The sequence below is a fragment of the Coturnix japonica genome, chromosome 2 (assembly GCF_054131305.1).
Source record: "Coturnix japonica strain WE chromosome 2, WE-NBRP24, whole genome shotgun sequence".
In the NCBI taxonomy this organism is placed as follows: domain Eukaryota; kingdom Metazoa; phylum Chordata; class Aves; order Galliformes; family Phasianidae; genus Coturnix; species Coturnix japonica.
In genome coordinates this window covers 121,780,211-121,792,215 of record NC_140664.1, presented here as the reverse complement: position 1 = coordinate 121,792,215, position 12,005 = coordinate 121,780,211, and the positions used below count along the sequence as shown (strand labels likewise).

The 12,005-nt window shown below is 37.2% G+C and overlaps 2 protein-coding genes across 3 annotated transcripts in view; both read right to left on the bottom strand.

The window, feature by feature from the left end:
- Positions 1-2,099, bottom strand: part of LOC107309033 (macrophage mannose receptor 1-like) — a 32,807-nt gene extending 30,708 nt beyond the window's left edge. For both annotated transcript variants that reach the window (XM_015853442.3, XM_085538662.1), the window contains exons 1-2: positions 1,924-2,099; positions 555-953 (exon numbers count right to left, since the gene is read on the bottom strand). In XM_015853442.3, the coding sequence (XP_015708928.2) occupies positions 555-953; positions 1,924-1,990 (466 nt within the window). In that variant the 5' untranslated portion in view covers positions 1,991-2,099. The remainder of the gene's footprint in view (positions 1-554; positions 954-1,923) is intronic.
- Positions 2,100-2,425: 326 nt separating this feature from the next.
- LOC107309035 (macrophage mannose receptor 1-like) overlaps positions 2,426-12,005 on the bottom strand; it is a 31,961-nt gene continuing 22,381 nt past the window's right edge. Inside the window, exons 22-28 of the mRNA XM_015853448.3 lie at positions 11,317-11,546; positions 9,370-9,535; positions 8,258-8,404; positions 7,067-7,183; positions 6,263-6,436; positions 4,491-4,517; positions 2,426-3,961 (exon numbers count right to left, since the gene is read on the bottom strand). Of these exons, the coding sequence (XP_015708934.2) occupies positions 3,699-3,961; positions 4,491-4,517; positions 6,263-6,436; positions 7,067-7,183; positions 8,258-8,404; positions 9,370-9,535; positions 11,317-11,546 (1,124 nt within the window). The 3' untranslated portion in view covers positions 2,426-3,698. The remainder of the gene's footprint in view (positions 3,962-4,490; positions 4,518-6,262; positions 6,437-7,066; positions 7,184-8,257; positions 8,405-9,369; positions 9,536-11,316; positions 11,547-12,005) is intronic.

Here is a 12,005-nt window from a genome sequence, read left to right as displayed (position 1 = left end):
TTTTCAAGTTTGTTAATTTCCTGCTATACTTTATAATTTAGTCACGTATTTAATTGTTTGTTGTGGTTTTTAACAATCTGAAATCTCGCGGAGGAACAAAGTGGTAGTGTGTAAGGGATTGTTTGTTTGTTTGTTTACGTTTGCTATTGGAGTATTAATCTTAAAAGATTTTTTGCCTTTTATCCAAAATTCTTAATAATATTTTACTAATATTAGTAAAAAAAAAACAAAACAACTAGCTAAAGCAGTATTTTACTACCAGTCAATTAAATAAAGTGCTTAATTTAAAGCTAATAATTAAAAAAAAAAGGCTAGATCCTCATTTGTTTTGAAAGTCTGCAATTTTTTGCACATATACTATAATCTGTCTGAAGCCAAGCACCATTGTGTCTCAGAATGGAGGAATGTAACTTGTGTGAACTGATCGTCTTCCAGTCCTCCATTGCTTCTAGGGGAGCAGCTGCTGTTAGACTATGAGGAGCAGAAACAAAAGAGCCATACCTATGACGGCAAATGAGCAGACAACACTATCAGGATTAATCTTCAAGCTTTACCTTCATGGCCTTGAGAACACAGGTCATCCGTGGTCCCATATATCTTCCATTTGTTCATTGTTCCTGGTCCTGAGTCCAGAAAAACATTATCTTTTTTTCTTTTACCAGTACTGAGAAATAAGTTCTCTCCATGGATTACCAGGGTTGAGTTTCTGCAGTCCCATTTTTGGAATTCACTTTCTTTGTTGCAGGGATACAAAGAAATTTTAGCCTGCTCTTTCTTGTAGCTCACTCCCAGACACTGTGCAAACGCCATGCTCATCATCTGGTGGTCAGATACCCATCTGAATTTCTGTAATTCACTGTTTTTATTGCAAGCAGCTATTGAGACTGTATGAGAACTCTGAGCAATTAGGCACAGTTTACTATCTTGATTGTATACTAAAAATATTCCATTGTCTGTAAAACAAAATAATAAGAATTAATGTAAAATATTTCATTGTCGATAAAACAAAATAATAAGAATTAATGTATGAACTAATAGTAAGGGGAGCATGTGAGAAAAGGTATGTGTTCTGTTGATGTTTCTACACTGATCTCCCAACTGATGTCACTTTTGCAAAACAGAACTGCCTGATTTCATAATGTCAAGTAGTGTATAACCCCACTAGTTTTGGTTCACAAGAGAGAGAAATTTCATCTACAAGGACTCTTAGGACTATAGGACAGGTGGGCAAGGCTTTGCCCTTCGGTACTTTATGTCTGTAATTCCTGTAGTGAACAGAGATGTAGCACCTCTCTGCTATTTGTCCAACACAGTGACTGCATGGGGGACCATGAAATAACCTCCCAAACAAAAAAGTAAATTGCTAAGATGAGGTAGGAGTCGGTATTGAGTAGAGAATGGGAAAAGTTTCTTAAGACATTCTGATTAATGAACTTTTCACAATTTTTTGGTTTGTTTGTTATATCTGCAGTTAATGCTCCAGATCTCCTAAGGTCCAGTGTAACTTGTACCAGTGTAGTAATCTATGAAAGTTTCACTTCTTCAAATCTAAATTAAGAACTAAGACATAGTTCTTTCCTTGCCCATTTAAACTGAAAGCTGTAAGTTGGATTAAATCATTTAATTATTACATCTAGCTACTTCAGAGCATACTGGAGCATGCTAAATTTCAGCTATTGCCCCCATTGTCCTGACTTCTCACTCCCTACTTTTCTCTATTCTGATCTTCCTTTCATTTTAAAAGCAAGCCAACATTTTAACTGCATCTTTCTCAAACTTTTGAGATCCGCTCCAGTTAGGATGAAAATAAAATACAGGATAGCTGCATTAAAAAAAATCATTAAGAACTTGAGAAAAGAGCAAGAGAACAAAAACTCCCACTTTCGCATCTATTTTTGCAGGAAATAGAAGACAACGACTCACCAAGTGTCTGAAAAGCAGTAGTAACAAAAGAGAAGAAAATTAAGATTGCAGAAGTCAAGTATTTCATTCCTTTCTTCTTAATCACAAAGAGATGAGCTGAAATTAATTGCTGCAGTATAAATCTTAAAGGAACAATTGGTGCTGTGTCCTTCTCAGCTTTGGAGAGTTTGGGTTGAAAGAGAAAACTTGATGCTAAATAAGGAAATATCCCGTCACGTGTGATATTTTTGAAATATATAAATAATTACAGAATTTGGACTTTGCATCTGAAACTTCATTTTCAGTGACAAATGGGTGAAAATACAGTGCCATAATTTCATATGAATACAAATTAACCAAATCTTCACAAATGTTTCTTTTAACCAGTGATTTTAACAACGAAACAGTTTGAAAGCTCCCTTTCAAAAGTATTTAATCCATAAAGATTAAATAATGTGTTTTAACACTTAAAAATTCATTTCTTGCACCAAGTGTGAGACAAAAATAAATAAACTGAAAGAAATGAGCTGTAACCCTTTATTAAGATGAAATCAAATTTAGCCGTGGTGAAAGAATAAAAACCACAAAAACCTTTCTTTATTTGGAAGGAACAATATTAAGCAGAAATTGCCAACATAATTCCTATGTTTTTCACAGTTTTAAGACAAATTCACAATAGATTCTGCAAAACTAAGTGTCAGTGTGTGAGAATAAAACCATTTATAGCATATAGAGGTGTGCTACCAATATCAGCTGTCAAAATACGACTGCTATTATGACATTATTTACTACATTTATGGAGCTTTTATTTATTTCTTTACTCTTTTTGTTTGCCTAGGGTATATCATTGCCCATCAAACAGCACTTGACTGAAATTGGTGTCAGTAATTAAAAAAAGATAAACAGGGCTACATGCTGTAATTTATACAAAGTGAAAAAATGTGAAATACAAAGGGGACTCAGTAAAAATATCTCAAACACAGAATGCCCTTCACTCCCAGCTTCTGCAATATTTTTTTGTTTGACAGCAACATCTGCAAGCCAAGAGTCCAATGTCATGGGCATCTTTCCTTCCCAATGATCTCTCTTATATAGTTCTCACAAACTTTTCAAGGGTCTGTTTTCTCTAGAAATCCTTGAGATCTTTTCATTTTATTTTGCAGTTCACCATACATGCAGAATTTATAGACAACAAACAGCACAGTAGTCCTGTAAAGCAGCACACTGCCAAGGCACTGCTCTATGCTCTGCTCCTTGCTGGGCTGTGTTTTCTCAGGAGCAGCATGGACAGTGTCCTGTCTTCAGCTCAGTCAGAGAGCTGGAGGATGATAAGAGAAAATATCCAAAAATGAGCTGCCAAGTGAAATAAAAACAGGAATAGATTCTACCGGCTTTATTTATCACTTGTTTTATAGCTTATTTATATTTCTTCTTAGTTACATGCCTTGTTTTCATGTTTCTTCCTATTAGCCTCTCAAGGTTAATGACATTCAATCAATCTTATAACATCTCCATATGCTAATTCAACACATAAGTACCATTATGTAAGATATAGAATTTTTATTTACAGATAGACAGATCCTTTAAAGTCTCACAGTTGATGCAAAATATTCAAAGTTGTAGAGTATGTCTAATGTAAATTGAAGCCATGAATGAAGGACAGGTGTCTCACTTTAAGATGCATAGTTCTATAGCACTTAACCCATACCAAAAGAATGATTGCTGCTTTAGTTCATATTATATATTGGTTTACTAAGATTTGTTTGTTCTAGGTAGATTACTTTTTAAGCTCGGATTTATAGAGTAGCTGTGTTTTCACAATGCACAGCACTGTGTTCACTTCCTCCTTTGCTGCTGGCAGGTTCATTTTCATCGTCCCCTCCAGCCAGGGCATTGCTGTACTCCAGCAGCATGCTGCGCAGCCCCACTGCTCGTTCAGCCTCACTCTGTATTTTGATCTTGAAGAAGAAATAAACCATGATGCCCACACCCACTAAAATGAAGAGGACCAGAATAAGGAGTATCCAAACAGTTCTCTGATCACTGTGCTTTTGGCCACCTGGAAATAAATATAAAGCAAGTAGTAGTAGTACTTATATCCATAAATAAATATGTAAACTTCTAAAAAAAACACGGGTCTAATTTTCCTCTTAGTTACTGTGGTGTTAATCAGGAACACAAGCTTCTGAAGAAAGGGAAAGAACCTCAACATCCCCAGCCTTCTTCCACTGCTCTCTTGTGTAAAGAGGCTGTGGTCATTAAGATGCAAATACTCTTGTATACTTTCTCGTGATAAAAATTACATTAGAAAAAACTAGTTTAGTATCACTGTGTTAGTTACCTCAGCATGCAAAAGAAGGAGTAAACAGAAGAAAATCATTTTACATAAGCATTTACTTTTCCTAAGATTCTGTATGTCTCTCAGGTACTGCTAAGTAAGCTGGTAGTGAATTCAATGGCAACAGCAAATTATGCCCACACAAATAAATATATAGAAGTCAAGTAAATTATAAGTGCCCATTCATTAAAAAGCAAGTATTTATTTTCACATCTCTTTGGAACTATTGGGAAGGAAAAACAAAGCCTACCTTTCACATTTGCAACTGCAGGAACAGCTGTCAAACAAAAAGACAGGTGCTTAGTCAAAAGCACATTTCCATCTGAACAGTTCCATGTGCAGCAAAAGATCCAGTAGCCTGCCCATCTAAGTTACTTCTCTGCTTTTCCTAGAAGCATGTTTGCTAAATTAATGAAGGTGATAGTGTGTGAATGATCTTAACCTGATGTTCATTGTAATGAAAATACAATGTTTTACATTTTAATCCACCTTCTTGCCTCTTTTTCAAGGTACCTTCTGACTGTCAGGCAGGCTCTCCTTTGGTTGATCCATCTTGTCCTCTTTACTAGGTCCACATGCCAGCAGGCCAGAAACAGCTTGATCATTTGATCAGGACATCTGACAACTCTCCTTGACAGCATGCAGATCCTATGAGACCCAGCGCATTCTGACATATCGCAACCCATTTACGTCTGCAGCCACATTTATAGGCTCAGTCTTTCCTGTGCAGTTGTTCCCAGCTGTGCTAAGAGGGCACCATAAGAAAGAGATGTCCCACATGCCAGCACAGCCAGGAGTGCTGGGTGGCAGCAGAAGCGGGGTGGTGCTCAGCGCCACAGGCATGAGGAGCCAAGCACTGTACACATTGAGCTCTGGGCTGTTGGCAAGCAGGAAAAAAGCATCTGTTAAATCATCTCTTGAAAGGATGCTGAGCTCTCTGTAGTGGAATGTTTGTTTGTTCTGATAAACCATTCTGCTGGAGAGCCTGGTGGCAGGGATATGTGCTGGCATTGTTTTGGCACTGCTCTTAAGGGCCATTTGCTAACAAACCCAGCCAATAAAATAAGTGTAGGTGCTGAGTGTGTGGTGTATGCTATGGCTGGTATCTAGGAATTAACTTTCTGCAGTGACTTTTTCTCTAGTTGCTCAAAGAAAACAAGGAATCTCCACAAAAAGAGGAATTTGCTGAGAATGCTCTGCCATCACTACCAGTGCATACAGCTGCCCTCCTCACCAGCTGCAGCTCTGCCCTGCTAGGAGAAAGGGCAGAACCTCAAAAACTCTCCAAACCCTGGGTTTGTGAAACAGAGCAGGAAATAGTACTGTTGTTTTTTCCCTTTTTTTCCTCTTTTCTTTTTTTTTTTTTTTTTTTTTTCCCTCCCCAGTGAAATTAACAGTTGAAGTCAAAAATACCACATGGCTCTTGGCTCACTGTATTCTGATACTTCTGCTTCCTGACCAGAACAGATGGTGCCCAATTACACAGAAACACAACATTAAAAAATAAATGCTAACCAAAACAGTTCTACTGTTTTCAAAGGTCACTATACATCCTCTGGATTCTGCTTCCGTTTTGTTATTATTGAAATGGAATTGCTTCATCTATCTGTTGCTAGAACAGTGTGTAACAGTGCAGAAAGAGGAAGAAAAGCAAATTATTGATACAAGTCTTGTTCCGTAGAAAAGGATTGACGTTAGAAGGAAAGTGTGTGTGTGTATATATATTGGAGGGGAGCAAAATCACAGAGTGTAACGATTTTATGGAAAAAGTTGATTCTCTTTAGTTATGAATTGAAAATTCATTACAGAATGTGAGAAAATCTGAAGTTATAATACAGTAAAACACGATGAGGCCTCTGTGTGTTTGTAACTTTTTTTTTTTTTGAATGTTAAAACAAGCAATAAGTCCACAAGTCATTTTATGTGACCTTTTGTGAGTTTTTTATGATAAAGATATTGTGTGCTACTGCTACTAACAGAATACCATAAACATCAAAAGCATATATTGAATTAGTTACTTACTCTTTGGTGTCTTACAGATAAACCCCTTCCCGGAGGAGCAAGGGATGCTATTCCAGGACCCAGAGGAGGCAGAAAGCTGCACACAGTACTCATTTTCACTCTGCTCTTCCAAGGGCTCTGCTTCATCCCAGTTGACAAAGTCCAATGCACTGTTGTCTTGCCATACCAGCTGCCCTGGTGTTGCAAATGTTTTAGCAATAACAAGCATTACACATCAAAGATCTTCACGAATATTTGTTTTCCTCCATTGATTAATTTACTCAGCCTAATAAAGTAATACCACTTTCATCACTTTCTGGCTACTTTATAATGCATTTTATCTTATTCTCTCCTTAAAAACAATGTAACTGCTTTTCAGTATAGTTATTTAATTTTCTCCATACAGTGAATCCTGACAGAGCTCTGGCCAGACACCCACAGTGCAGATGCTGCCCAGTCAGGAGCAGGCTGGGGTCTGGAGAACATTCTCAGTCAGAGCACAAAGAAAGCAGGTGGGAATATTCCTTCTACCAGGATAGGCAGGGCTGTGCTGGCAGGAAGGCACATACCCTCTGATAGATCTAGGCAATAGCCAAGACCCTTCACTGGACCCAAACAAACATTTATTTATTTTTTTCCTACAGACTGTTATAGATGTTGTTTGAAAGAACAAACTTACACTAATTTTTAAATCTTTTTTTTTTTTTGTCTTTAATGATTCGTTAACTAGAATTAGTTCCTCAGAAGCAACAATATACCTAAATCAAATTTCCATGCATTTAACAAATCCTATTTATGACTATGTGTAGAAAATAGAAGAGTTACCATTTATATTTCTGTATAATCCTATCCAAAAGCCACTTGTCTTGCTTGTGTATGAGTCTGCATGTTCTGCCAGGAAGTTGGATTCAGTCAAGTCTTCTACAGAAGTCAGCATTCCACCTATCACACATAAGAAAACAAACAGAAGACAGTTGGGGGTATTCCTTAACCTAGGAGTCAGCCAAAATTAGAAACTCAGATATAGGACAAGATGAATAATAATTCCCCTCCCAGATGGCAGGAAGTATGGAAGGGTTAAAGTGGAAACCAGGAAGTAGCACAGGTGAACAGCACAGACTGTCAGTGATGTTTCCTGGAATGAAAGACGTGAAAAGCATGAGGGGTGAGGATGTAAGGATGATGATTTTGAAACATCGAGCAAAAAACCAACATAATCCTTTTTGAGTATTTGGATAATACTTTTCATAGATATTATGGGTGATCATTTATTCTTAATAGATTTGACAGACTGGTAAAAGTGCTCAGCAAACAAATCTGTGATTCAAACTACAAGATTAATTTTTCTGGCAGTGGAGGCAAACTATAAGTGGAGGAGAAGAGAGCTAAGAGGGTCTATTGGGATGTGAAACTAAAGGACCTGTTATTTTAGGCAGAACAGTGCTTCCCTTTCTTCACAGCCTCCTGAAGCAAGGATGAAGTATCTGGGTACAAAGCACTGCAGGTGGCATACAGCCAAGCAGCAGGTCATGGTCTTGGTCAGGTCCACACTCCTCCTAAAGGAGGAAGGGAGGCATTTTCTCTCACCTGGCTCTACATACTGCCAGATAGCCCATCTGTGAAATGAGGGCTCTCAAGCAGAGCTTGCAACTCCTTCAAACCACACATCACATCTTGTAAGTTATTGCTATTATAGTATTTGCTTCTACTCGTGCATAGGAGAGATACAGGAAAGTATAGATAGGGATAGAGATAAGTTAGTCCATTTTTACATCTCACTAAAAATGGAAACTTTGTTGATGAACTAAAAAACCAGAGTCAGGAATAAGCACAGCTGGTAAGAAAAATAAATAACCTTATAAAACAAAGGCAACTCATCATCTTAATTTCAACATTAGTGATAAGTAAACAGCATCAATGGTGAACCATGAAATATTAATGTCTTTGTTTTAAAATATACAGATTTTTTTAACGTCAAGATTGAGATCCCAACTTTGAATTAAAAGCAATTACTACCTGACCGAATGCATTGAGTCGCGGACTGAACCCAGCTCATCTCATTGACATTAAAGTAATAGCAGTGACTTCGGAAAGGAATCCAAGTGATGTGACCTGACTGAGGACATCTTCCAATATCCTGTGGAGGATCAGATGGAACTATATCTAAAAGAAATAAAATAGTATGGATGCTTTCATTGATTAGATATTGCAGTTCTTTGGATATAAAATGAAGATTAAAAAAGTATTTCCTAAAAGCAGTGACAATGTACTTTGGTACATGCTGCTAGAATTCCCAGCAACTATACTGAGAGTGACAACAAGGAGCATAACTGCTCAGTCCCAGCTGAACAGCACACCTGTGATCTTCAGCGTTACCAGCTAAATTAAACTGGTACTGCCCAAAGGATAGCTGTATGTTCAGGGCTTTTTACAGTTTCAGTTACTCGTTATGGTTGTCAGCTTCATACAAATAAGAGATACAATAAAAAGCATATTAAAAAACAAAACAAACAAACAAAAACACAGTAGAAAACCCCCAAGCTCTAAAAAGATTCAAATAACAATCTGAATTTAAATGAGATTCCTACTAAACTGTAAGTTACAACTGAAATCTCTAATATTTTCCTTGAGATGATACTTAATGAGTTTTACAGCAAACAAAGCATGGAATGATCTGAAACTTGTTGAATATTTGCGTAGCTACCCCTCATTTTCCCCCAAGCAATGACATTGTAGAGTGAAACTGTGACATTGTCAGTTAATACATACATTTTTTAATTTAAAAGAAAGTTGAAAATACTTGAAGACAAATTTCAGAGCATGGTATAGAGAAGAAATTATAGCTACACTACAGAAAAACAGCTCAAAAAAACCTCAATTTCCATTAACACTGCATTAGAGCTAACAGCACATGATCTAGGACAAGTGAGAAAGCAAAAATTTTGGTCCTGTCCCACAGTATGACTGAAGCATTTTAATTTGCTGCATTCTACTGGTGAATGACAAGGTCATTAAAATAAAATGCTATTCTTGCAAAACAAAGGTATTATTCCTTAAAGTATACTTAGAAACGTGTAGGTTAGTCAAGGCAGATCCAGGAAAGTTTCTGTTTTAAAAATCAAACTTACCCTCAGATTTTTTGCAGACAGAAAAATGCTTTTCATTACAAGGTGCTGTTTTCCATTTCCCACTGAGCTCTAGGAAGACACACGCTATTTTCTCTTCTGGTTCTCCATAGTGCCAATTAGAAAAATCAACCTTCTTTTTATCACTCCATCTAAAGAACCCATAACCCTGGAATTGAAACACACTTTTTAATATAGATTTTCCACACCCTCATCTTCTATTGAAGATAAGCAGATTTCCACACAAGTGCACAATTTTGCAGCAAGATGTAGAATTCAGTATATCTGGACTTGCGCTACTAGAATATTAACCAAGTCAGAACACAGCAGCACAAATTTAAGACACAGCAGAATGCCTTCAATGCTGAAACAGCCCGTGAAAGTGTTTTGAAGGCTAGATGGTGCTTCCAAGGTTCTCTTGGTGACAGTCCCTTGTTGGATGATGTGAGGAGGCAGGTCAGCACAAAAGAGCAAGGTGACCACGAGGAACTCAAAGCCCACAGAACTATCAGGAGGAATCAGGGATATGAAGGTAGGTGTCAGACAAGGACTCAGCTCAAGTGCAGCTTTGAGGAGTAAACTGCAACTAACACCATGAAAATCTGAGAAAACTAGAAGTTTCTTAGGAGTGAAAGATAAACACAAGGAAGCAGAAGCCTTTAAGGGAGCAGAAGCCTTTAAGCCAAATACACAAGCTCCTCCTGAGCTCAGCACAATTTGGGCAAGGTCACTGCCTGGAGAACAGGAAGAACCTTAGAGCTTCACTCTGCAAGAGCAAAGTTAGATCCTTTATAGATGGCTGGTGAGAATTCAAAATTCATAATTCATAATTCAAATTCATAATTATTAACAGCTTTCTAATGCATGTTTCTATGATTACTTTATCACCCAGCTTTGATATTAAGTGTACTTAAACACCAGCATTTGTTTTGGATTGAGGCCTCCTGTGGTGTTCTGCAAGTGTAGAGATCTGTGTCAAGCTCAGTAACACGGTCACATACCAATCACATAGACATTCTGAGGTAGTGTCTAGCATGGTTAGAGGCCATAAAATGTATATTTTTCAAGCAACAGCTTAAATTGTCTCAGATATTGTGACCTTCTGTTAGTGCTACTGCATCATATAATCAGAAATGTTATAGTAACACAGCATCAATTGCAAGATCTCCCTAGGGATACTGTGATTCAGATGTTTTACTCAGTTATATGTCATGTGGAATTACAATCAATGAAAGCTATGACAAGTAAAGAAAATTATTATTCATGAGAGAACTAATTTTCAACATCAATGCAGCTTACTTACCTCAAATAAAGATGCAATAAAAGCATGTTGATAATGTGAGTGAATTGAGTAATGCCCTATTTGTCTGAGAAGCTAAAAGTTATTTTGGCACTCAGTTTCAGAGCTAATGCTCATTCTAGAGTTCCTCTAGACAGTGATTGACCTGGATCATCTTATTCACTTTTTTGGATGCAGTTTATTATTTGTTTGTATGTATTTTACTGCTCTTAATTTTATGTTTTTTGTGCATAGAACAAGGAAGGTGTTCAGAGATATGGTGCCCCTTTGAAACCTTCTGATCTAAAATTAGTGATAAAAATGCAGCTGTGAATGATCACAAAGTGCTAGCATTAATGACTTTGTCGGTCCCTTCGAGCAGTATTAATCTCTCCTGAAAACGGTCATCTAAAAGTTTACCAGGTGGTTTACATGTGCGTATATCCAAGATTGCCATACAGTTAGTAAAGAGATAAATGTTGTCAGACTCCCATCCCTCTCCATTAATGAGAAGTTTAATGTTTTAAAGATGAATTAAGCTGAAGCGAGTTTTGTACACCTTGGAGTTCTAGGCCTCCAAACCTATTCACACTACAGATCTTCCTCCTTTATTAACAGTATAACCAAATAACAGCATTTTACCACACCAATCATCAACTTATTAATCTTACCATATTACTGTTGAGTCCAATCCATAGGGGCTCACCATATTGTGTTGCCTGGAGCAGAAGGAGCTTATTACAGTAATAATCTGAAATGCTGGCAAGCTCCGAAGATTTCTCCCTGCAGGCTTTTCTTGCTTCTTCCCAACTCATTTTAGAAGGAATGATTAAATAGCTACTGTTACCATAATGGAAGAAGTCAGAATCTGGAGCAGATGTGGAATGGAATAGTTCAGGCTCTGCAGAAAGATTTGAAAGGAGGAAGAGAAAATACTTATAGCTCCTAGCTGCCTAAAAAGCAGCATAACTTCTCAGTAATGGATAAACATAGTGTAGTAGATGGATATTTTGATATTTTGTTATTTTGTATTGAAGTACAAAAATTGAATAAAACCATTTATCATTTAAAATGCAGGAAATATTTAATAAAAGTAACATAGAATGGTTTATAATTATAATTTACATAGCACACCCAGGGCTTAGGGAGAGGCAGAGGACAACCAACTGTGTCTGCAGACACACACTCCCATCAGATAAGGATTGGACTAGGAGATCTTAGTCATCTTTCCCAATCTTAATGATTCTTTGAAAAGGCATGAATATGAGTCACAAAGCTATTCTCTATCCAGTTCTCTCTAGATTCTCCTACTGCACTGCAAGTGAAATTCCTCCCAAGTAGAAGCATGGAGCAGGATCTC